The sequence below is a fragment of the Nelusetta ayraudi genome, unplaced genomic scaffold (genome assembly GCF_046127955.1).
Source record: "Nelusetta ayraudi isolate G7.1 ecotype Tasmania unplaced genomic scaffold, CSIRO-AGI_Nayr_v1 ptg000252l, whole genome shotgun sequence".
Taxonomy (NCBI): Eukaryota; Metazoa; Chordata; class Actinopteri; order Tetraodontiformes; family Monacanthidae; genus Nelusetta; species Nelusetta ayraudi.
Genome location: NW_027466301.1, coordinates 57,501 through 83,311, shown reverse-complemented (window position 1 = coordinate 83,311; position 25,811 = coordinate 57,501). Strand labels below are relative to the sequence as shown.

At 54.4% G+C, this 25,811-nt stretch overlaps 2 protein-coding genes across 4 annotated transcripts in view; one reads left to right on the top strand and one right to left on the bottom strand.

Moving 5' to 3' along the window:
• The first annotated feature begins 167 nt into the window (after window positions 1-167).
• Window positions 168-9,811, top strand: scaf1 (SR-related CTD-associated factor 1). Its single transcript, XM_076016965.1, has 6 exons — window positions 168-285; window positions 1,381-4,641; window positions 8,324-8,406; window positions 8,632-8,982; window positions 9,064-9,192; window positions 9,608-9,811. Exons 2-6 carry the CDS (start codon window positions 1,446-1,448, stop codon window positions 9,758-9,760), a joined length of 3,912 nt encoding a protein of 1,303 aa, XP_075873080.1. The 5' UTR covers window positions 168-285; window positions 1,381-1,445; the 3' UTR covers window positions 9,761-9,811.
• A 2,671-nt stretch (window positions 9,812-12,482) lies between these two features.
• Window positions 12,483-25,811, bottom strand: part of ap2a1 (adaptor related protein complex 2 subunit alpha 1) — a 19,536-nt gene continuing 6,207 nt past the window's right edge. Inside the window, exons 8-23 of one of the 3 annotated variants that reach the window (XM_076016966.1) lie at window positions 25,479-25,647; window positions 24,477-24,614; window positions 24,158-24,340; window positions 23,288-23,385; window positions 22,829-23,060; window positions 22,377-22,574; window positions 21,286-21,464; window positions 20,061-20,123; window positions 17,500-17,562; window positions 16,659-16,741; window positions 16,480-16,559; window positions 16,011-16,144; window positions 15,729-15,845; window positions 15,571-15,640; window positions 15,260-15,394; window positions 12,483-13,995 (exon numbers count right to left, since the gene is read on the bottom strand). In XM_076016966.1, the coding sequence (XP_075873081.1) occupies window positions 13,918-13,995; window positions 15,260-15,394; window positions 15,571-15,640; window positions 15,729-15,845; window positions 16,011-16,144; window positions 16,480-16,559; window positions 16,659-16,741; window positions 17,500-17,562; window positions 20,061-20,123; window positions 21,286-21,464; window positions 22,377-22,574; window positions 22,829-23,060; window positions 23,288-23,385; window positions 24,158-24,340; window positions 24,477-24,614; window positions 25,479-25,647 (2,020 nt within the window). In that variant the 3' untranslated portion in view covers window positions 12,483-13,917. The remainder of the gene's footprint in view (window positions 13,996-15,259; window positions 15,395-15,570; window positions 15,641-15,728; window positions 15,846-16,010; window positions 16,145-16,479; window positions 16,560-16,658; window positions 16,742-17,499; window positions 17,563-20,060; window positions 20,124-21,285; window positions 21,465-22,376; window positions 22,575-22,828; window positions 23,061-23,287; window positions 23,386-24,157; window positions 24,341-24,476; window positions 24,615-25,478; window positions 25,648-25,811) is intronic. The other 2 variants (XM_076016967.1, XM_076016968.1) reach the window with 2 other exon arrangements.

The window sequence follows — 25,811 nt, the reverse complement described above, 5'->3', positions numbered from 1 at the left end:
ATATTGTCCTACCACTCCGGTTCAGTAGCTAGGTGGCGTTACTGCTCCGCCACCTACCGAAGAAGAAGACGAAGAAGAAGAAGACGACGACGACGAAGAAGAAGAAGAAGAAGAAGAAGCAGCAGCAGCAGCAGCGATGCTAAAGGAAGCCGAACCGGCCTAAATGCGTGAGAACGCGGTTGTTATTGTGCTTTTTTCCCGCTCTTGGATTTGGAGGAAAAGCAGCCGAGCCGCCGCCGAATCGAACACCTTCGTCTGACACCGCCGCACATCAGCGGACAAAAGGTACCGACTCGGTCCGCTTGACTGACTGGACTGGACGCTAACGAGCCGCTATAAACCCTACACCGCATCGCAGAAACAGTTATTATTATTATTATTATTATTATTATTATTATTGCGCGAAGCACGACTGCGACTTCAACACGATTGACCGACGACAAAAGTCGTCAGTTGACCCGGTTGCAGATGGACCGACGATCTATGATGCGTCCCAAAACATCTCGGACGCTGTGAGGTTGTAAAGAGCCGCGCGCACACAGTGGTGGAGCCACAGTGGATTCCAGTGGCTTCACTCGCATTGACACATCTGTCCAGCAGCAGCAGCTGCTTCAGAACCACACAGAACCCATTCCGTACCCAGCAGCCACACAGCAGTGACATCATCAAAGACTGATGGCGTCATCAACATGGAAAGGTATCGGAAGCAACGCAACAGTTGGACTTTAATGAAGTGAGCGACGGCGCCACAGGACGAACTGCATGACGTAAAGCATCAAGACTGAACCAGTGGCGCCACCAGGGGGTGGCCAGGGGTGGGGCCAGGGGCCGGGGGTGGGGCCGGGGGTGGAAGGGGGGGCGCTGATGGAGGTTCTCATCCTCACAACATGAAGCTATCAACAGCACAGAGACGCCGGTGTTTGCAGCTCGTCACCACTTTGATCTTCCATATCATCCTGGCAGTGTGAAGCCAGAGCCACTAGAGGGCGCTGCTGACACATCAAGCATGAACAGAGGCTTTTACCCACTGCCCCCCCCCCACTAATATAAAAATACATCATTCAACTTATTATTATTATTATCATCATTGTGGTTATTATGGGATGGACATGGGCAGCAGCAATACTCATGTTAGGCTGTGACATTCAAACGCTTGCTCAATTTGCACCCAGTGGTACAAAGTGTGCCAAGAAAACAGGCCACACCCCCCCAACCCACACTTTCACGTTTCCTCCAATCAATGGTGAGCCCGCCCCCTGCTTGTGTGTGGTCTCAGTGTGCCGCTGTGACATGGAGCGCCACCTAGTGTGGCTGTCTGTTGCTGCAGCCCTTCATCTTCACGGCATTCTGACTCCTCCTCTTCCTCTTCCTCTTCCTCAGGTTCTCTCCTCACTCCTCCACCCCTGCTGACCTGGAGGTTCTGCAGGTCCCGGCCCTGCTGACTCATGGACTTGCCTGGACTATCGGACCCCGCCTCCCCTGGCAGTGCTACGGCGCTGGTTGGCAGCGCCCCCTGCCGGTCGCCCTCCTCTTCATCTTCGTCGTCGCCCGACTCCCTCTCGCGCTCGCTCTCGTCTTCTGTCGCCGCCGACTCTTCTCTGGGCGGGAACCATGTGACCAATCAGACGCGGGGGGAACCAACCACGGCCCCAGCGACTCCTCCCTCGCCCGGCATCACCTCGTCCGACTCGTGTCTGCGCACGCCGGCTCGGACCGGGCCGGCGGAGAAGTACGACCCGTTCGACCCGACCGTCTCCCCGGGCTCGGACCTGGACGGCCGGAGCGTGAAGGTGAAGAGGAGGGCCCGCAGAAAGAACGCCAACAAGCCGGCCGATTCCACGCAGCCGTCCGGCGCCCCCTGGTGGAGAGCAGACGTCGGCGACGGGAAAAGGGGGCGTCGACGAGACGCCGACGACTCGGATCACTCGGAGCCGGAAGAAGGAGAAATAGTCGCCGCCCACCGGCGTGCGGGCTCCGCCCCCTTCTGCCTCCCCAAGCCAGAGCGCATCCTCAGAGTGCTGGACGGAGACGGCCTGGTGTCCGTCCGCACGGAGGGGGGCGGGGCCTGGGAGGCCAGGGACCAGCCGGAGGACGACCCCGTGGTGGGCGTGGAAGACCTGCGTAACAAACTCCTGAGCAGGCAGAAGGAGAGGCTGTCGTGTTTACCCGCTCTGGCTCCGCCTCCGCTGGCTCCGCCTCCGCACTCCTCCGCCGCCTCCCGCCTGGCGCCGCTCGGTGGGGACGACGGCGAGCTGCAGAAGAACGCGGACGGAAAGGCCGGCGAGCGACGAGAGAAGAAAAGCAAAAGGAAGAAAGAGAAAGGAGGTCAAGAGAGGAGCAGAGACAAAGAAAGGGGTAAAAAAGAGGAGAAAAAGGGGAGGAGCCGACGCAGCGGCGGCGCAACCAAGAAGAAGAGTCGCAGCAAGGACGCCTCCAGGGCACGCAAGACCTCGCACCAGAGAGACCACAACGGACACTCCCCCTCCAGCCAGTACGAGGACCGGGACGCAGACCGGGGGCGGAGCCGAGTCAAGGACAGAAGTAGAGAGGGACGCAAAGAGAGGGAGGGGCCGAGGCGGAGGGAGAGGAGCAGGGAGGCGGAGAGAAGACACTCTGGGGGCGGACCGTCCGCCTCTCCCAAAGACAGGAAGACCGAGAGATCAAAGAGGTCCAGAAGCAGCCGGGACCCAAGCCGGGACCCGAGCCGGGACCCGCGGGAGAGCCGGGGAGAGCGGGAGTGCCGGGACCCGCGAGAGAGCCGGGGAGAGCGGGAGTGCCGGGACCAGCGGGAGAGCCGGGGAGAGCGGGAGTGCCGGGACCCGCGGGAGAGCCGGGTAGAGCGGGAGAAGCGACGAGACGGTCGTCCCGTCGTCCCCCCGTCCATCCAGGACCTCGGCGGCGCCGACCTGTTTGCCATCAAGCGCACCATCACCGTCACCACCACCACCACCACCACCACCGCCGTGCCCGGCTCCCCCGGACCGCCGCTCGCCTCGTACGCTCGGCCCGCGCAGGAGTGCGTCCGGCAGCAGCGCGGCAGGAACAGGAAGAGGAAGTGGCTGTCGGGGGAGGACGAGGACGCTGCTGGAGGAAGCCGCCGCAGCCGCAGCCGCAGCCGCTCGCAGTCGCCCTCGCCCCAGCGGTACCCCAGCTACCGATCCCAACGCTACTCCGACGTGTTGTCCTTGGATGGCGAGGCTTTGGATTCAGACTACCAGCTGTTGGAGGACACGCCCCCTGCTGGCCCGCCTCCGGACCCGGAGGTCCCTGCCCCACAGACTAAAACCGCTCCGAAGACGGCGCGGCGCCGCCAGAAGAAGAAGTTAAAGGAGGCGGAGTCTTTGTCCTCCGGCAAACCCAAGAGGAAGCACCTCTCCTCGCTGAAGGTCCGGTCCGGCCCGGCGTCCGGCCCGGCGTCCGGTCCGGCGTCCGGCCCGGGTCTCTCCGGTCCGCCCTCGTCCAAGCGAACCAGGAAGACGAGGAAGAGCAAAGAGCAAGACCAGAGCGGCAGGAAGGACCCGGCTCGGTCCGGCAAGCCCAAGAAAGAGGAGGGCGCCAGTCGCAAAGGCAAGCTGCAGTCCAAAGTCTCGGTTCTGGTGCGAGACGGCGTCAGCAGCACCACCGGAGGCAAAGCGGGCCTGGACCTCCTGGGGGCCGCGGGGGCCTCCGGGGCCTCTGTGGTGGGCGACTCCATCGCCGTGGTCTTCTGCAGGGACAACGAGAGCCGGTCTCCGTTCCTGAAGCCGTGTTCCGAAGCGCTGTCCTCGGCCGGTCCGGAGAGGAGGGGCCGACTGGCGCCGCCCCCCCTCCCCTCCTCGTCCAGTCCAGCCGGAGGACTCGAGTCCAAGAAGAAGACCAAACCCAGCTCCATCACATCCACCTCCTCCTCCGCCTCCTCCCCCTCGCTGACCACCAAGCGGGGGCGCCGCCCCCCCAAGAAGACCAAGGTCCGAGCCGGCGTGTCGGGGTCAACGGGCGGCGCCGGCAGCGGCCCGACAAAAGTCTGGGAGCGCCCGTCCTCGGAGGTTCGGTCGGGGAACGGAGATGCCAACGACTCGGCCAGTCCTCGTCCCGGCCAGACCGCCAGCACGGTGCCTGGCTCCTCCTCCTCCTCCTCTTCCTCCTCCTCCTCCTCCTCCTCCTCCTCTTCCTCCTCTTCCTCCACCAACGCACTCGCTCCCTCGTCGTCCCCGCCCCGGACACCTCCGCCCGCCACCAGAACCAGAGAGTCCTCCTCCCCCGACTCTCAGACAGTGGACAGCAGCTGCAAGACTCCGGAAACCTCCTTCCTGGCCGACCGAGGTCCGACGCAGACCAGTCCCGGACCTCCTGGTCCCGCCACCAGTCCGTCCAGCTCGTCCGGGGCCCAGGGCGGGGCCCAGGGCGGGGCCCAGGGAGGGGCCCAGGACGCCAGGTCTCCTCCCGTGGTGGAGGAGTCCAAGGGCTCCGCCTCTCCCTCCATCTTGTCCTCGTCCTCCGGCTGCGACCTCTCGTCCTTCTCCTCGCTGCCCAGAACCTCGTCGGACCCCCCGGCCTCCGTCTCGTCCTCGTCCGTGGGGAAAGCCTTCGTCCCGCTGCCGGCGCCGTTCCCCTGGAACCTGCAGACCGGGGTCGACTGCGCCACCGGAGGAGTTCTGGCCCGTAAGTCTCTCATCGTCTAGAAACCTGTGAGGGGAGGGGTTTGCTGCGTCTTCCTGAGGTCAAGGTAGAATTCTGTAGAATTCCAGGCTCCGCCCAGGAAGTGCGTCGAGCTTTACGTCATTGACAAAAGCTCTTATTTTGAAATGCATCCAGAAATAAAAGAACAAATGTTTGTGGATTTTAAAGGTTGAAAGAGGAGGCGGCTAAAAAATGAAACAGCAGCTCAACGAAAGATTTAACGTGCAGCCCAGAAGACTTAGACTTAGACCAGTTCCAGAATATACAGTACCAACTAAAATCTATATACAAGCTGAGATAAGTACAGGGATATAAAAATCTGGGAACTCTGGAGGTAGAATGTTGGTGGTACATAAATGAATAGAGTAATGTGGGGGGGGTAGCTTTCTTCCTCGCAGGGTCGTTCTTTAGAGCGTTGAACCTTCCTCAGAAGTTGTTCAGCTCATCGAGGAAGCCAGTGTGGTGCGGACAGGGTGTGGGTTCTGCTCAGTCTGTTCCGGACCGAATTCCTTGCCACAGTGGCCTGGTCTCGCTGGAGTCCTGGAAGAAACCTTGGACCTTCCGACTGTGGTCACGTTGAGCTAACCTGACGGCTCGGTTCAGGTCCGCTCTCGCTGATCTGAGTGCCAATGTGTCATCCCATTCAAATGCAGCATCACGCTCCCTCAGGCTCCTCAGTACTTCCTTAGTCGTCCAAGGTCTCTGGTTGGCCCGGGAAGCGATGGTCTCGGAGACCGTGACCTCCTCCGTGCACCACTGTATGCAGCTGGAAACAGATGCAGCATTCTGCCCCACGTCAGTGAGGTTGTTGTTTGTAGCGGCCTCTCTGAACACGGAGCTCCATTCAGTGCTTTCAAAACCGTCTTGAAGAGCAGACGCAGCTCGGAGCCGAGGTGGGGGCAGGGGGACTGCTCTGAAAGCATTCTTAATGTTTTCATTTTGTTTTGAGGAAAGGTGTTCACACTCACAGCACAGTAAAAGTCTTTTCAATCGTGAGTTATTGAAGCAAAGGCTGCACGGCATACATACGATACATGGTGAATACCTGGTGCACTGCTGCCCACCACCTGGTGCACCGCTGCCCACCACCTGGTGCACCGCTGCCTACCACCTGGTGCACCGCTGCCCACCACCTGGTGCACCGCTGCCCACCACCTGGTGCACCGCTGCCCACCACCTGGTGCACTGCTGCCCACCACCTGGTGCACCGCTGCCCACCACCTGGTGCACTGCTGCCCACCTGGTGCACCGCTGCCCACCACCTGGTGCACCGCTGCCCACCACCTGGTGCACTGCTGCCCACCACCTGGTGCACCGCTGCCCACCACCTGGTGCACTGCTACCCACCTGGTGCACTGCTGCCCACCACCTGGTGCACCGCTGCCCACCACCTGGTGCACTGCTGCCCACCACCTGGTGCACCGCTGCCCACCACCTGGTGCACTGCTACCCACCTGGTGCACTGCTGCCCACCTGGTGCACTGCTGCCCACCACCTGGTGCACTGCTACCCACCACCTGGTGCACTGCTGCCCACCACCTGGTGCACTGCTGCCCACCTGGTGCACTGCTACCCACCTGGTGCACTGCTGCCCACCACCTGGTGCACTGCTACCCACCTGGTGCACTGCTGCCCACCACCTGGTGCACTGCTGCCCACCTGGTGCACTGCTACCTGGTGCACTGCTACCCACCTGGTGCACTGCTGCCCACCACCTGGTGCACTGCTACCCACCTGGTGCACTGCTGCCCACCACCTGGTGCACTGCTACCCACCACCTGGTGCACTGCTGCCCACCACCTGGTGCACTGCTACCCACCTGGTGCACTGCTGCCCACCACCTGGTGCACTGCTACCCACCTGGTGCACTGCTGCCCACCTGGTGCACTGCTGCCCACCTGGTGCACTGCTACCTGGTGCACTGCTACCCACCTGGTGCACTGCTGCCCACCACCTGGTGCACTGCTGCCCACCTGGTGCACTGCTACCCACCACCTGGTGCACTGCTGCCCACCACCTGGTGCACTGCTACCCACCTGGTGCACTGCTGCCCACCACCTGGTGCACTGCTGCCCACCTGGTGCACTGCTGCCCACCACCTGGTGCACTGCTGCCCACCAGGTGCACTGCTGCCCACCTGGTGCACTGCTGCCCACCACCTGGTGCACCGCTGCCCACCACCTGGTGCACTGCTGCCCACCTGGTGCACCGCTGCCCACCACCTGGTGCACCGCTGCCCACCACCTGGTGCACTGCTGCCCACCACCTGGTGCACCGCTGCCCACCACCTGGTGCACTGCTACCCACCACCTGGTGCACTGCTACCCACCTGGTGCACTGCTGCCCACCACCTGGTGCACCGCTGCCCACCACCTGGTGCACTGCTGCCCACCACCTGGTGCACCGCTGCCCACCACCTGGTGCACCGCTGCCCACCACCTGGTGCACTGCTACCCACCTGGTGCACTGCTGCCCACCTGGTGCACTGCTGCCCACCACCTGGTGCACTGCTACCCACCACCTGGTGCACTGCTGCCCACCTGGTGCACTGCTGCCCACCTGGTGCACTGCTGCCCACCACCTGGTGCACTGCTACCCACCTGGTGCACTGCTGCCCACCACCTGGTGCACTGCTGCCCACCACCTGGTGCACTGCTGCCCACCACCTGGTGCACTGCTACCCACCACCTGGTGCACTGCTGCCCACCACCTGGTGCACTGCTACCCACCTGGTGCACTGCTGCCCACCACCTGGTGCACTGCTACCCACCTGGTGCACTGCTGCCCACCTGGTGCACTGCTACCTGGTGCACTGCTACCCACCTGGTGCACTGCTGCCCACCACCTGGTGCACTGCTGCCCACCTGGTGCACTGCTACCCACCACCTGGTGCACTGCTGCCCACCACCTGGTGCACTGCTACCCACCTGGTGCACTGCTGCCCACCACCTGGTGCACTGCTGCCCACCTGGTGCACTGCTGCCCACCACCTGGTGCACTGCTGCCCACCAGGTGCACTGCTGCCCACCTGGTGCACTGCTGCCCACCACCTGGTGCACTGCTGCCCACCTGGTGCACTGCTGCCCACCACCTGGTGCACTGCTACCCACCTGGTGCACTGCTGCCCACCACCTGGTGCACTGCTGCCCACCTGGTGCACTGCTACCCACCTGGTGCACTGCTGCCCACCACCTGGTGCACTGCTGCCCACCACCTGGTGCACTGCTGCCCACCTGGTGCACTGCTGCCCACCTGGTGCACTGCTACCTGGTGCACTGCTGCCCACCTGGTGCACTGCCAACAGTAACATCTTGTTGGAGAGGAAACATTGGATTGGAGATCGTTGTTGTTTTTCTTCAGTGTGTGCAGAAGTTCTTTCTTCTGTTGTCGTGTTGTTTGTTGTATTTATCGCAGGTCATAGCAACAACAGCATATCCTCCTGCACTTCCTGTTCTATCCTGGTGCACTTCCTGTTCTATCCTGGTGCACTTCCTGTTCTATCCTCTTGCACTTCCTGTTCTATCCTCCTGCACTTCCTGTCTGCTTCCCCCGGCTGAAGAGCTGTGTGTGTGTGTGTGTGTGTGTGTGTGTGTGTGTGTGTGTGTGTGTGTGTGTGTGTGTGTGTGTGTGTGTGTGTGTGTGTGTGTGTGTGTCTTCCTCTCAGTGACGGCGCTGCTCTTCAAGATGGAGGAGGCCAACATTGCCAACAGAGCGAAAGCACACGAGTTCCTTCAAGCCAGCAACCAGGTGAGGGGCGGAGCCACACGACCCGGTCCACTGAAACCACAGCAGCAGATCCAAAGCCCAGCGACTGATGACAAGTTGTGTAGCGCTGACTGGACACTACACACACTGCTGCTGCTGTGTTGTGTTGTGTGTACTGGAGATGTGTGTGTTCCATTGCAGCTGTTGTTGCGTGATGTGCAGTTGTTGTGTCCTCGTTGGACTGACTGTCTCCAAAACTCTCTGTAGATCCTCTCCAAGGCCAACCAGAACCAGAACCAGAACCAGAGCCAGAACCAGCAGCACCTGCCCACCACTCCGTCGGCTTCCTCGTCCTCCTCTTCCTCCTCCTCCTCTCAGGCCCCCCTCCCTGCGGTTCTCCCCCCACCTCCCAGACTCAGTCCGGCCCAGTTCGTCCTCCACGGCTCGCTGCCATTGGTCGGCTGCACAAAGACCCCGCCCTCCCTGCTGCAGCAGCCCTCCGTAGGGGGCGCTGGTCCTCTGCAGACCCCGTCCTCCGCGCTGCCCCCGGTGCTTCCCGGAGGAAGTGCGGGTTGCGGCGCCGCCGGCTGGGACGGCGAGAGCAAAGATCCCGACAAGGTGAGGCCGGTTCTCCGGCGGTTCTAGAGCGACCGGCCCGGCCCGGCTCAGCGCTGAGCTCCTGTGTGTCCTCTGCTGCAGTACATGAAGAAGCTGCACACCCAGGAGAGGGCGGTGGAGGAGGTCAAGCTGGCCATCAAGCCCTACTACCAGCGCAAGGACATCACCAAGGACGAGTACAAGGACATCCTGCGCAAGGCCGTGCACAAGGTGAAGGAAGCGGTGCAGTGCAGTGGGGGCGGGGGGGGGCGATCACAAATGGCACGCTGGAGGTGCATGCTAATGCTAAGTGCGAACAGATGCTGTGAGATCCGTTCTCGTGATCCAGTCCCCCAGAACAGTTCCAAGTGACCAGGTGCAAACAGGACCAGAGATCAGCAGCACTCCAGTGGCCCTCAATCACACCCCCCACTGCACTGCACCCCCCCCCCCCCCCACCACGGCACTGCACTGCACCGTTTGTCTCAAAGCACTTCTGCTTAAAGTTCAAACAACTGTGTGTGTGTGTGTGTGTGTGTGTGTGTGTGTGTGTGTGTGTGTGTGTGTGTGTGTGTGTGTGTTGCCAAAGCTGGCCGTCACACTGTCTCATGCTACATGCTACATGCTACTTGCTTTGTCCCCTCAGATCTGCCACAGCCGCACTGGAGAGATCAACCCGGTCAAGGTGTGCAACCTGGTCAAGCTCTACGTCCAGAGGTACAAGTACTTCAGGAAGCACGGACGCAGAGTGGACGAGGAGGAGAGGGACGACAAGGAGCTGCTGCACTACTCCTCCTGAAGGAACACTTGAAACTGAGGGGGGGGAGGGGGAGCTTTCTGGTGGTTTCTTTGTGTTGGTTTTTAATCATTTTTTAATATGTATGTTTGCATATGTGTGTACATATACACACACACACATATATTTGTGTGTATATATATATTTGTGTATATATACATACATATATATATATATATATATATATATATATATATGTATATACATATATACGTATATATATATATACATACATATATATACGTATATATATATATATATATATATATGTATATACATATATATATATATATATATATATATATGCATACATATATATATATACATATATATGTATGCATATATATATATATATATATATATATATATATATGTATGTATATATATATATATATATATATATATGTATGTATATATATATATATATATATATATATATATATATATATATATATGTATGTATATATATATATATATGTATGTATATATATATATATATGTATATATATATGTATGTATATATATATATATATGTATGTATATATATATATATATGTATATATATATGTATGTATATATATATATATATGTATGTATATATATATATATATGTATATATATATATATATATATATATATGTATATATATATATATATATATATATATGTATATATATATATATATATATATATATGTATATATATATATATATATATATGTATATATATATATATATATATGTATATATATGTATATATATATATATGTATATATATGTATATATACATATATGTATATATATGTATATATACATATATGTATATATATGTATATATACATATATGTATATATATGTATATATACATATGTATGTATGTATATATATATGTATATATATGTATATATATATATATATATATATATATATATATATATATGTATGTATATATATATAAGGGGTGTCGCGATACAACTTTTTCACTTGTGTTTGGATTGCGATATTGCAGACGTGAGTATTTGAGGAAGTATTGATCCGATAACGGCTTCTGACTTTTCTGACTTATTTCAAGTTGTGAAAGTTGTGTGGAGGTGATTCAGCGTCACTCTGCCAGCTGCAGTGTCGCTGAGAGGAAGAAACCGACTCTCTCTTTATGAACCACGGCAAATTACACAGAGACCCCGAAAAATCATCTTATTAATCCAATCCAAGTGCAAAATAACCATTCAAGTTGACTGCAGTTGTAATTTACTGTAGTTTACAGTGGGGACGACTGGACGAGAAGAAGCAAAAAACAAAAATACTGGAATATTGTCCTTTGGCCGACAGCTCAACGAGTCTGTAGTTTGGGACTGTAGTTTGGGACTCTGGATCGAGCTTGTTTGTGTCCCAGTTGCTTTTATTGGAGATTTTAGATGCAGGCTAGATGCAGGCTGATTTAACGTATCGATATCTAATTTGGACACAACCCCGTGTGTGTGTGTGTGTGTGTGTGTGTGTGTGTGTGTGTGTGTGTGTGTGTGTGTGTGTGTGTGTGTGTGTGTGTGTGTGTGTGTGTGTTCAGGTTGTCTGACTTACAAAATGTATAAAGTATACAGTGTTTTTAAACTATGTACGAGCATTGTAAAGTTGTGTAATGCAATACAGCCCAGGGTCAGGTAGGCGACCTTGACCTTGACCCTGACCCTGCAATAAACGGTGTGTTTCCAATGACATCATCAGCCGACTCGTCCCTCTCTCTCTCCTCCATCAGTGGAACCCACCTGCACTCCTCCAGCCAAGCAGCAGCATCAAGGTTTCATATCCATTCAGTCTCTTCAGCGCCACCTAGCAGGAAGAGGGCAGATAAATGATCCAGCCTGCTGCGCTGCTGCAGGGAGTCAAACTCCGACACTCAGTGGGTTGAAAGTGGACAAAGTCTCGGTGCAACGTTGACATTCATTGAAAACTCTTCCTCCAGACAGAACAGCGAGGCCTCAGGGAACAAACAAGCTGAATATGGAACAAAGCAAAGCTTCGTACTAGACAATCAGTGATTGGACCCCAGGCCGGTCTGGCTACTTTGCACAAGAAGGGGTCTGTTGCAACTCCGGTCTGGGCGTCAACCTCACCACCAGGGGGCGCAAGGCCTCAGAACTCAAATCTATAGAACTTGAAATCCTCTTCACACTCCAGGGTCATTATTGGAGAAACAGTGACATCTAGTGGCTACATTTTAGATCGCACCGTCACTCTCCCTCCCTATCCTGAGCTTGCCAGTGAACTACGGTGGCCCTGTGCACCCAAACCTGGACACCTGGGGCGGGGGCACCTTCTTCTTCTTGTTGGTGGGTTTATTTGAGGGCGCCCCCTAGTGTTCAGCCTAAATACCAAACGCTCTGCTGTCAGGCTTCCTTAGAAATACGCTGGTGCAAGATGGCAGCTGACTGGGAGCACTGGGACCCTGACTGGGACCCTGACTGGGACCCTGACTGGGAGCACTGGGACCCTGACTGGTCTCTGGAAGAAAACCACAGGACTTTTATTGTAATTGCCAAATTCTAACGTGTTTCATATTTTCTTCTCCGGTTTTATTGTTGTTGTTTTTTAGATAACTTGCACTGTGACGAAGTGTTAGAAAGGCAGCTGGACCTACTGTACAGTACTGGACCTAAAAAGCAGGGGGGGTCCTGCTCTTCTACGACTGTGAGGAACGGCCGTTCTCGCTGCGACAGAACACACGAGGCTTCTCTGGGAGTTACAGCATAGTTTTACTTTCACATTGTTCATGACTGGGCATCTAAACACGTAATGACATGGTTCTAACATCACCACATGATGCTGTTGGATAACACTCACACACACACACACACTCACACACACACACACACAGGACGAGATAAGCACATTGTCCACTAGTTGAACTTTATGATTTCTTATTACTGTGCATCAAAAAATTCCAATCTGACCTTCAATTATTTATTTATTTATTTATAAATGTTCTTGAATAACGAAGAATTTCCCAATAATCCTGCAGAGTCCCACATAGAAATGACACAAACACTGTACACAGGCCCCTCATAGTCGCCACGGACGTGTTGGTAGTTGGTAGTTTTCTCCCACAATGCATCGGCTCGCCTCGTCACAGGAAGTCATGTTTGCGTCAACTTCCTGTCACCCGTCGATACTCAAATTGATCAGGAGTCGAAGTCCTCGTTAGAGTTCTCTCTGCTTTAGGACCTTTTAGGACCTTTTAGGACCTCTCTGTGACAAACACCTTCACAGGTGGGCGAGTGCTGCCCCCTGCAGGATGTTCCATGACCAACACCTTCACCACCACCACGGGCTGCTAACACACGTTGTAAGCGACAAACACAATCACTGGCTCGTGTTTGTCGCTGCTCCTGTTTCAATGCTAACGCGATGCTAACGCAATGCTAACGCAATGCTAAAACGCTTCTCACGTCTAAATTGTCACACATTGCTCCTGCAGGTGTTTCACATCTGATCAACATGTCAACGCTAAGAGAGAAGAACACACACTGTGATTGGCCAGGATCCTGAACAACGACCGACCAATGAGAAGCTCGGACTCTTTTTTTTTTTTTTTGTTACAGGTGGAGGAGATTTAAATCTATAGTGATAATAATACAGTCAATCAAAAACAACAGATGGGAATGTTTGAGAAGTACAGTAGTAATAAACTGGCACGTCTGTAATTACACATTAATGACTATCAAATAAACACCACTGATCGACTGAGCATCGAGGAATCAAACAGACTGACGGAGGCGTCGACCTCTGACCTCTGGGAATGCTGGGTTATCATGCTTTAACACACACACACACACACACACACACACACACTCTCTCTCTCAATACACAATGCAGTTGGACACGCACATGCGCACACGCACACGCACACGCACACGCACACGCACACGCACACAGGCGGCCCTTTAATGCATCATGGTGTTAATCAACCAGATGATGATGAAGTGGTGAATCATAATTTTGGGTCACAAACTCATAATAATACCGACAATGACAGCCAGGGGGCGTCTTTTCCCTTGTGTCTACGTTACAGCTTTTATTCTTGTTGTTTTTAAATCTACCCAAAGATGACTTGACGAGAGACGGGAGGTGCAGCTGCAGGGGGTTGTGGTGTCCTGGTGGCCGTCCTCAGAACTGCAGGGCCAACAGGTCGCACAGGCGGCTGGAAACTGAGTCTTTGCTGCAGCGCAGAGTCAAGCGGTACATCTGCAAGAGGAGAGGAGGAGGAGGAGAGGAGGAGGAGGAGAGGGGAGGGGAGGAGAGAGGGGGGGAGAGGAGAGGAGGAGAGGAGGAGAGGAAGGGAGGGGAGGAGAGAGGAGGGGAGGAGAGGAGGGGAGGAGAGGAGGAGAGGAAGGGAGGGGAGGAGAGAGGAGAGGAGAGAGGGGGGGAGAGGAGAGGAGGAGAGGAGGAGAGGAAGGGAGGGGAGGAGAGAGGAGAGGAGAGAGGGGGGGAGAGGAGAGGAGGAGAGGAGGAGAGGAAGGGAGGGGAGGAGAGGAGGGGAGGAGAGGAGGAGGAGGAGAGGGGAGGGGAGGAGAGGAGGGGAGGAGAGGAGGAGAGGAAGGGAGGGGAGGAGAGAGGAGGGGAGGGGAGGAGAGGAAGTGAGGGGAGGAGAGAGGAGGGGAGGAGAGAGGAGGGGAGGGGAGGAGAGAGGAGGGGAGGAGAGAGGAGGGGAGGGGAGGAGAGAGGAGAGAGGAGGGGAGGAGAGAGGGGGGGAGAGGAGAGAGGAGAGGAGGAGGAGGAGAGGGGAGGGGAGGAGGGGAGGGGAGGAGAGGAGAGGAGAGGAGGGGAGGAGAGGAGGAGAGGAAGGGAGGGGAGGAGAGAGGGGGAGAGAGGAGAGAGGAGAGGAAGGGAGGGGAGGAGAGAGGAGGGGAGGGGAGGAGAGAGGAGAGAGGAGGGGAGGAGAGAGGGGGGGAGAGGAGAGAGGAGAGGAGAGGAGGAGAGGAGAGAGGGGGGGAGAGAGGAGAGGAGAGAGGGGGGGAGAGAGGAGAGGAAGGGAGGGGAGGAGAGAGGGGGGGAGAGGAGAGAGGAGAGAGGAGAGGAAGGGAGGGGAGGAGAGAGGAGGGGAGGGGAGGAGAGAGGAGAGAGGAGGGGAGGAGAGAGGGGGGGAGAGGAGAGAGGAGAGGAGAGGAGGAGAGGAGAGAGGGGGGGAGAGGAGAGAGGAGAGAGGGGGGGAGAGGAGAGAGGAGAGAGGAGAGGAGAGGAGGGGAGGGGAGGAGAGAGGAGGGGAGGGGAGGAGAGAGGAGAGAGGAGGGGAGGAGAGAGGGGGGAGAGGAGAGAGGAGAGGAGAGGAGGAGAGGAGGAGAGAGGAGGAGAGGAGAGAGGAGGGGAGGAGAGGAGAGGAGAGGAGGGGAGGAGCCTTTATTAAGACCGCATTGGGGAGATTTGCAAGACCCATACATGAAAGTTCATTTATTTTGCAGCCTGGACCCTGATTGGTTCTCCAGGAGTGAGTGACTGGGGGCAGTGGTACCTGTGCCTGGCCGTTGGGCTCCAGTCTCAGCAGGCAGCCCACCTGCTGGCTCTTGGTCTGGATCACTCCTGCACACACGTAGTTCTCTGGGTTGGGGTCCACATTCTCCAGCAGAGCCGTTCCCAGTCCCAGGAGCTGCAGGAGGGTCAGGGTCAGAGGTCAGAGGTCATGGATTGGGTTGTTCAGGCTCCACAGGGGGGAGCAGCAGAGCTGACTTGCACTGCGCCCCCTAGGGACACGGAGGAGGAGTGGCCCTGCATCACTGCAGGCGACAGTGCTGTGTGTGGGTGAGGGGCGATCATGTGACCAACCTTGGCCTTCAGGACTTCAGTGTCCATGTTGTGATTGGCTTTGAAGATCTTCTGTGCTTCCTGCTGAGGCCTGGAGGGGTGAAGTCAACCATTCAGCTTCTGAGGTGGAATCCCAGAGTGAAGAACCAACCCCCCCCCCCCCCTCCCCCCCCACCTACTGGCTCAGCTGTTTCCAGCGCTGGAAGAAGTCGTGTGAGGTCATCTCAGTGGGCTGGAAGAACTTGTTGATGGTGACGGGCAGCTTGAGGGTGATGTTCTGCAGAGCTCCACCATATCTACACACACACACACACACACACACACACACACACACACACACACACACACACACTCAGTGTCTCAGTGACATCATCACCACTGTGGAAGCAATGAGGCAGCGGAGGACAGAAGACCTCGGTCACTGTCTTCACCTGTCGGGACCTGAAGGTCCTGATTCTCACCTGAACTTGATGTTGAGTAGCGGCGCCTCCGAGAAGTCAGTCAGACACTCGATGTTGAGGACCTGCTGGATTTGGGCTCCGCCTTCGACCAGCGGTTCCACCGGCTTGGTCTGAACATTGAGTTGTGCTGAGATGTCAAGGACTCATGTTGTCAAACACATTGAAATACCCTGATACCCTGATACCCTAATACCCTGACCCTGATATCCTGATACCCTGACCCTGACCCTACCTTGTAGTGCCTAACCCTAACCCTGACCCTGACCCTGACCCTGACATTCTTCTTTAAACACATGAACACATTCCCACTATTTCACTCATTTTGCCAGATCTTTTCAGTGGGGGTCAGGTTGCACCTGGTACACAGATTACAGGTACTGTAATTACTGGAGCAATACCAGGTACTAGTACTACCAGGTACTACCAGGTACTCCAAGCTACCAACACCACAGAGGATATGAGCCTGCAGGTCCCCAGGACAGCTCACTGCAGTGGAGAAGCTGGCGAACTGCACCGAGGTCTTGTTGCCATAGAACAGGTACATCCTCCCTGGAGGAGGAGCCAGAGCAGGGTGGTTACTGATGCTCTCACACACACACACACACACACACACACACACACACACACACACACACACAGAGGACGTACCCAGGTTCTGACGGTACTCGGACTTGATGCCGATCTGGAGCAGCTGGTTCTCAAAGAGAACTCCGTTGTTCTTGCACACAAACCTTCAGACAAAGTCAAGAATGCATTTTTTTTAAATAAAAGAAAACTACACTTTTTTTTCCTGGCCACCGTCGCCCCCTGCTGGTCTGGAGGATCAGGAGGGGGGGGGCTGTATTTCACACACTGATGTCAGAAACACTGCAGAAGAATGACAGTAAAAAAGAAGCAAGCTGGAGTTGGAAATGTGTTTGATGAGCAGCCTGACTGACTCACTGACTGACTGACTGACTGACTGACTGACTGACTCACTGACTCACTGACTCACCGACTGACTGACTCACCGACTCACTGACTGACTGACTCACTGACTGACTGACTGACTGACTGACTGACTCACTGACTGACTGACTCACTGACTAACTGACTCACTGACTGACTGACTCACCGACTCACTGACTCACTGACTCACCTCCAACCTTGCTCTTCATTATTCTTTCACTCTCTCTCCACTTCTATGAGCAGCTGAGAAACTCAACTTGCTCCGGGATGAATAAAGTTCTGATCCAGCTCCTCTACAGTACCTCTACTGACAGCGACCCGGACCCGAACACGTTCAATGAAGACTAGAATCTGGACGGAAGATAAAACATCCTTGCACTGTCATTCTTCCTCACTGACTGAACTTCAAAGAAGCAAACGAGTGAATTCTTCTCCTTCATCCACTCACCAAACTGGACCAGGACATTGTGTTGCATTGGGTCTGTTAGTGTTTCCTTCAACATGCGGTACCGGTACATGTTGCATGCAGAGCAAAGCTTACTTGTTGAGAAGTTCGTCAGCCTCGGACAGAGGAGGAGCAGGATCCTCAGAGGGAGGAGCAGAGCTGAGAGGAGGAGCAGAGCGGAGAGGAAGAGGAGGAGAGAAAGAGGAGGAGAGGAAGAGACCCAGGACACGAGGATGAATCACCATAGTACACCAGCACTGTGCTCAGCTGTTCAGGACATCAAACACACACACACATACATATATATATGTACATATACATACATACACTGCCAGCCAAACTAAAAGTCACTGTGATGTTTGGAGGCTTCAGCTTTGATCACGGCTCTCATTCACTGCAGCAACGTTTCACTGCTGGTATTCCAGCACCCTAACCCTGGTACTCATGTTGCACCCTAACCCTGGTACTCATGTTGCACCCTAACCCTGGTGTTCATGTTGCACCCTAACCCTGGTGTTCATGTTGCACCCTAACCCTGGTGTTCATGTTGCACCCTAACCTGGTACTCATGTTGTATCCTAACCCTGGTACTCATGTTGCACCCTAACCCTGGTACTCATGTTGCACCCTAACCTGGTACTCATGTTGCACCCTAACCCTGGTACTCATGTTGCACCCTAACCCTGGTACTCATGTTGCACCCTAACCCTGGTACTCATGTTGCACCCTAACCTGGTACTCATGTTGCACCCTAACCTGGTACTCATGTTGCACCCTAACCCTGGTACTCATGTTGCACCCTAACCCTGGTACTCATGTTGCACCCTAACCTGGTACTCATGTTGCACCCTAACCTGGTACTCATGTTGCACCCTAACCCTGGTACTCATGTTGCACCCTAACCCTGGTACTCATGTTGCACCCTAACCTGGTACTCATGTTGCACCCTAACCTGGTACTCATGTTGCACCCTAACCCTGGTACTCATGTTGCACCCTAACCCTGGTACTCATGTTGCACCCTAACCTGGTACTCATGTTGCACCCTAACCCTGGTGTTCATGTTGCACCCTAACCCTGGTACTCATGTTGCACCCTAACCCTGGTACTCATGTTGCATCCTAACCCTGGTGTTCATGTTGCATCCTAACCCTGGTACTCATGTTGCATCCTAACCCTGGTACTCATGTTGCACCCTAACCCTGGTACTCATGTTGCATCCTAACCCTGGTGTTCATGTTGCATCCTAACCCTGGTACTCATGTTGCATCCTAACCCTGGTACTCATGTTGCACCCTAACCCTGGTGTTCATGTTGCACCCTAACCCTGGTACTCATGTTGCACCCTAACCCTGGTGTTCATGTTGCACCCTAACCCTGGTACTCATGTTGCATCCTAACCCTGGTGTTCATGTTGCACCCTAACCCTGGTACTCATGTTGCACCCTAACCCTGGTGTTCATGTTGCACCCTAACCCTGGTGTTCATGTTGCACCCTAACCCTGGTGTTCATGTTGCACCCTAACCCTGGTGTTCATGTTGCACCCTAACCCTGTACTCATGTTGCATCCTAACCCTGTACTCATGTTGCACCCTAACCTGGTACTCATGTTGCACCCTAACCCTGGTACTCATGTTGCACCCTAACCCTGGTACTCATGTTGCACCCTAACCCTGGTACTCATGTTGCACCCTAACCCTGGTACTCATGTTGCATCCTAACCCTGGTACTCATGTTGCACCCTAACCCTGGTACTCATGTTGCATCCTAACCCGGTACTCATGTTGCATCCTAACCCTGGTGTTCATGTTGCATCCTAACCCGGTACTCATGTTGCATCCTAACCCTGGTGTTCATGTTGCATCCTAACCTGGTACTCATGTTGCACCCTAACCCTGGTACTCATGTTGCATCCTAACCCGGTACTCATGTTGCATCCTAACCCTGGTATTCATGTTGCACCCTAACCCTGGTATTCATGTTGCACCCTAACCCTGGTATTCATGTTGCACCCTAACCCTGGTATTCATGTTGCACCCTAACCTGGTATTCATGTTGCATCCTAACCCTGGTATTCATGTTGCACCCTAACCTGGTATTCATGTTGCATCCTAACCCTGGTATTCATGTTGCACCCTAACCCTGGTATTCATGTTGCACCCTAACCCTGGTGTTCATGTTGCACCCTAACCTGGTGTTCATGTTGCACCCTAACCCTGGTATTCATGTTGCACCCTAACCCTGGTATTCATGTTGCACCCTAACCCTGGTGTTCATGTTGCACCCTAACCTGGTATTCATGTTGCACCCTAACCCTGGTGTTCATGTTGCACCCTAACCCTGGTGTTCATGTTGCACCCTAACCCTGGTGTTCATGTTGCACCCTAACCTGGTACTCATGTTGCACCCTAACCTGGTACTCATGTTGCACCCTAACCTGGTGTTCATGTTGCACCCTAACCTGGTACTCATGTTGCACCCTAACCTGGTGTTCATGTTGCACCCTAACCTGGTATTCATGTTGCACCCTTGTTGCTAGCATTGAGCAACACTCAGTGGATGTACAATCGAGGGGTTACTTGGCACACTGCTGCTATATGCTGCCATGTGATAGGTGCAAGCACATGCTGGTAGTTGAGGACTGTGAGGCCTCTTACTCCAAGTCACCAGAAGCCTCCACCAACAGGGGGGCAGAGGTCTCGGTGGGCGCGTGGAGGTCTCTGTCAGAGTCCCATCGTGGTGGTGGTGGACGGTGGGTGGGACGCACACACATTCAAATCACACAAACGTGTACAATCGCACACACACACACACACACACACACACACACACACACACACACACACACACACACACACACACACACGTATCCAGGCACGCAGTAGGAAAAAATGGAGATAAGAGAAGAAGAGAGAGAGAAAAATATGAAAGACAACAAGATATTAAGAACACAGTGAGTGCAGCAGCGCGCACACACACACACACACACACACACACACACACACACACACACACACACACACACACACACACACACACACACATACTAGTGTCACACCATGCAGTGGAAAGCCTGGATAGAGGGATGGAGGGATGGATGGATAGAGGGATGCAAGGATAGAGGGATGGTTTGATAGATAGATAGATAGATAGATAGATAGATAGATGACAGATGGATGGATGGAAGGATGGATGGATAGAGGGATGGAAGGATAGAGGGATGGAAGGATGGAGGGATGGAAGGATGGGGGGATAGAGGGATGGTTTGATAGATAGATAGATAGATAGATAGATAGATGATGGATGGATGGTTTGACAGATAGATGACAGATGGTTTGATGGATGGATGGAAGGATGGATGGATGGAAGGATGGATGGATAGAGGGATGGTTTGATAGATAGATAGATAGATGGATAGATAGATAGATAGATGATGGATGAATGGTTTGATAGATAGATGACAGATGGTTTGATGGATGGATGGATGGGGGGATAGAGGGATGGATGGATAGAGGGATGGATGGATGGGGGGATAGAGGGATGGATGGATGGGGGGATAGAGGGATGGATGGATAGAGGGATGGATGGATGGATGGATGGATGGATGGGAAATAAAAGAGAAGACAGGCTTGTGACCGCCGTCTCTGATGTGAACGACTGGTGTGGTGGCTCTGGGACTGCAGAGACGCTGCACTGTGATTGGCCACAGAAACAGTGCAGCTCCTCCTACTTGACAACAGCACTTTAGAGATGACCAGGCCTGGTTTTCCAAACAGCCACAGAGTTGGTGTTGGTCTACATGCAACCCCGACCCCAACCCCGACCCCGACCCCGACCCCCGACCCCTGACCCCTGACCCCTAACCCTGCATCTCGGCTTTACCTGAGGAAGCCGTCGTCGTCGTTGGCAGCAGCAGCAGCAGCAGCAGCTGCAGCAGCAGCAGCAGCAGGTCCGGCCTCAGAGAACACGTCCACCAGAAGGCTGCCGGCATTGGTGGAAGAAGCACCAATAGGAGCGGCAGAGCGAATCCCCAGGAGGTCGGCAGAGGGCGAAGGGGTGGACTGGAGAACACAGAGGGGGGGGGGCAACACGTCTGTTATTCTATGTCTATGTTGAAGCGTGCAGTTTAACCAGTGTCCTTCTCTGCTACTGCTCCTGCAGATCCATCAAGCCATCTGGCACACTGCTGGGCCACAGGAGGCGCAGCAGCAGCAGCAGCAGCAGCAGCAGCAGATGGATGCAGAGTTGTGGTGACAACAACAATCCATCATTGGGTTTGTAGAAACCCTGTTGCTGTAAAGTCAACAAAGCAACGCTGCAAGCAAATCACTGACTGACTGTAAGACTGACTGACTGACTGACTGGCTGGTTGACTGACTGACTGACTGACTGACAGTAAGACTGACTGACTGACTGACTGACTGGCTGGTTGACTGACTGACTGACTGACTGACAGTAAGACTGACTGACTGACTGACTGGTTGACTGACTGACTGACTGTAAGACTGACTGACTGGCTGACTGACTGGCTGACTGACTGACTGACTGGTTGACTGACTGACTGACTGACTGGCTGGCTGACTGACTGACTGACTGGTTGACTGACTGACTGGCTGACTGACTGACTGACTGACAGTAAGACTGACTGGTTGACTGACTGACTGGCTGGCTGACTGACTGGCTGACTGACTGACTGACTGACAGTAAGACTGACTGGTTGACTGACTGACTGACTGACTGGCTGGCTGACTGACTGACTGACTGGTTGACTGACTGACTGGCTGACTGACTGACTGACTGGTTGACTGACTGACTGACTGACTGGCTGGCTGACTGGCTGGCTGGCTGACTGACTGACTGACTGGCTGGCTGACTGGCTGACTGGCTGGCTGGCATCAGCTCTTCATGTTTGGGCTGGATTCATGTGTTGCTGTACTGATGTATTGATGGCTGTATTGCAGTGGGACCCTCACAGCGGTGGAGGCGACTGTGGTGGCTGTGTCGGGGACTCGGTCGGCCCCGCCCCCTCCGTTGAGCTCGGCGCCGCCCTCCCTTCTGCTGTCGTCCAGCTCGCTGGCCGACACGGCGCCGGGACCTTTCTTCTTCTTCAGCTTGGCCAGGATGGACGACTCCCTCTCCGGGAAGGGAGGCATCTCCTCCAGGACGGTGGCCTGCAGGAGACACACAGAACATCCCAGCTGACACAGAGGGTCCGGCTGTGGGTCCGGACCCGAGAGAGAGTGGCCGCTCAGCAGTTTTCATTCTGTTGGAATACAATGTGGGTCTTTGCGACTTGACGATGAGGAGAACTCCTGCTGATGGGGCGGAGCCTCCACCAGCAGGAGTGGAGAACCTACTGGACCATTACATCCTAATTGTACGCGGGTGCGGTTGTGGTGCGGTTGTGGTTCTGGTGGGCACTGACCAGGACGTCGGTGCTGGCGATGGACGACAGCTTCAGGTACTCCACCGCTCGCTGCTGCAGCTCCACGTCCGAGTTGCGGATCTGGCTGTCGCAGCGCAGCACCTCCTGGATGGTGGCCTTGGTCTCCGGGAACAGGTTGATGAACTTGATGTAGGCCGACAGCAGCAGGGCCCGGGTCGGCACCGAGCACAGGTGGAACTTGGAGTGGAGCAGGTTGAACTGGACCAGGGGGCTGGAGGAGGACGTGGAGAACATCGCCATCATTATTATTTCTAGGAGGCTGAACTGGACCAGCGGGCTAGAGGAGGCCCCCGAGCCGTAGTTTGCCCCACTCAGCATCGCTGAGTAGTGGAAGACTTGCACTCCACTGGTGGTGCAGTGAAGTGGGATGGGTGCAGCCCTAATGGTATCAACATTATTATTTCAAGGTTGAAAGGTCAAAGGTCAAAGTGGGCCCACCTGGATCGAGGGTCTCCGGCGATGAGGTTACCAAACTCCCCCAGGATGTAGCCGCCCACCTTCACCATGTTCTCATGACAAGCTGGAGCCTGCAGGGCCTGAAGGACAGCAGCATGACTGTCAGCATGCACTGCACTACACACACACACACACACACACACACACACACACACACACACACACACACACACACACACACACACTAACACAGCCATCAGTTGGGACCCTGACACCCATCACAAAGTAAAGGTATTGATGATGTCCCAACAAGGCCCGGGACAGTTTGGACAAAAATAAAATCACAATTTTAATTTGAAAACTCAAATTTCAATTTCGATTTATTTTGGTAAGAGGTTCTATTGCTGGTTGAAGACATTTAAGACAGACTGCTGACGGCGCCTCCATCACTCGCTCAGCCTGAGCTTCTGCACACAGATGGCAGCTAACTGGTAGCACTGGGACCCCGACTGGTCCATGGAGATTCCCATATAGGAAGGAAGGGCAGGAAAACCACATGGCTTCTACTCAACTGCCAGTGCACACTTTGAATCATGCAGCACGTTTTTTTTACCAAAACAAAAATCTTCAAACAAGCCAAATATGACAGACTGGACCAGTGAGTCCTCACAGTGAGTCCTCACAGTGCAGTGAGGCCTCACAGTGAGTCCTCGCAGTGAGTCCTCGCAGTGAGGCCTCACAGTGAGTCCTCACAGTGAGGCCTTGCAGTGAGGCCTCAGCTTCTTGTTAACAGCATTTTAATAGAAACCAAGGGCTTCATGAATGTAACATGAAGCCATGAACCAGTAAAGTCCTTGAACTGGAGAAACAATGGAAGGACTGAGTGCTGCCCCCTGGGCCTGGAGGCGTTACCTCGAAGACGGTCTTGGCAGCGTAGCCCTGGACGTCGTCCCGGTTGATGACGATCTGGATGACTCGGTACCAGACCTCCTCGCTCACGTAGTCGCCGGCGATGCGGATCAGGTTGAGGATGGTGTCCACGTACCAGGAGTAGTCCACCGCGTACTTCTCTGCCAGGATGGCCACCTTCAGCACCTGGTGGGAGGAGGAGGAGGAGGAGGAGGAGGAGGAGTCTGTCAATTAGTCTGAGATATTTTCATTGACTTTTTTATGACCCAGCCTAGCACAAGCAAAGTTATTAATACTAATAATAATGATACTAATCACCCACCATCTCCTCCCGGATGGAGTAGTCGGCCGTCTCCAGGTAGCTCAGCATCTCAGCCACGATCTGCTTGGCGTTGCTGCGGTCACACATCGCGTACAGCAGGTCGGCCGCCCTCTGACGGACACTCACATCCCTCTCAGTCTGCACACACACAGGGAGAAGATGGATGGAGGGAGGGAGGGAGGGAGCGAGGGAGGGATGGAGAGTGATGGATGGAGTGATAAGACAGCAGTGGTGGTCCATGGGGACCAGGGAGGAGGTCTCCTTCTTCAGAAAAGTTCCATTAAAGTTGTTTTCTTCATGTCCTATAATATCAACTAGGTGGCGCTGCTCCCAGTGTTGTCTATTACGGTAGTTTCATCCAATAATATTTACGGTAGTTTCATTGAAATAATATTGTTGTCTATCACGGTAGTTTCATCCAATCACACTGCAGCGACCTTGTGTTGTCAGGTTCTACGAAAGCTGCCTGAGGCCTTCAAGGTCACCACCGCAGGCTCCTGCTTGCTGTCAGTGAACGCACCACCGTCAGCTGTCGATGAGCCAATCAGAGCTCCGGTCTGCCAGGCCGAGGCCAGCGAGCTCGACTGTGATTGGCTAAGCGGCCCTGAACCAACCCTGGACCTCCACGGCTGAAGGACTCGACACTAAACTACTGAATCACCTGCAGGCTATCATGTGAACTACGGCCCAGCTTGCTGAAGGTCACACAGGGGCTCCTCTGCTGGAGGAAGGTCGTAGAGACCCGGGACTAAAACCCCAGGTCTTCACCTCCTGCTCTGAACCCTGACCCTCCACAAACTGCAACTGCACAATTTGCAGATGTTTTAAAAATAAATACATTTAAAACTACGAATGCAAAGAAGTGGCTGTAGTTTCCACTGGGGGGGGGGCAGCAGAGTGTGCTGACTGGTGTGCTGGCGTTGCAGCACTCGTGGTTCTATGGCGAGCACTCATTGAGGGAGCGGAGCTGCGTTGAGGTGTGATGCACGGCGGTGGCGCCACCTTGAGGGCGTTGATGACGGTCTCGATGTGCGTCTTGACGGCCTCGTGCGAGAACTCGGAGCTGGCCAGCGTGCACATGCTCTCCAGGGCCAGGTAGCGCAGGTTGGTCTCCCGGTGCTGCAGGAACTGGCCCAGCTGGTTGCAGGCCCGCACCAGCAGGTTGGGCTCGCTGCACCACAGGAGACAAAGCATGGGTTCTACTGGGCCCGTCCACCGCCGTCAGCGCTGCACTACTCACAGTGGAACATCGACTCATTAGAAACACAATAGAAGCCCGGACTGATCCCGGGCCGAACCCGAACCCGAACCCGCACCCTGGAGCAGAAGAGGGAA

Excerpts from the sequence above, each read along its gene's own strand:
- scaf1 (XM_076016965.1), top strand. The coding sequence starts at position 1,446 with ATGGACTTGCCTGGACTATCGGACCCCGCCTCCCCTGGCAGTGCTACG. Across the intron at positions 8,983-9,063 it reads AGAGCAAAGATCCCGACAAG|TACATGAAGAAGCTGCACAC; the intron begins GTGAGGCCGGTT and ends CCTCTGCTGCAG. Across the intron at positions 9,193-9,607 it reads TGCGCAAGGCCGTGCACAAG|ATCTGCCACAGCCGCACTGG; the intron begins GTGAAGGAAGCG and ends TTGTCCCCTCAG.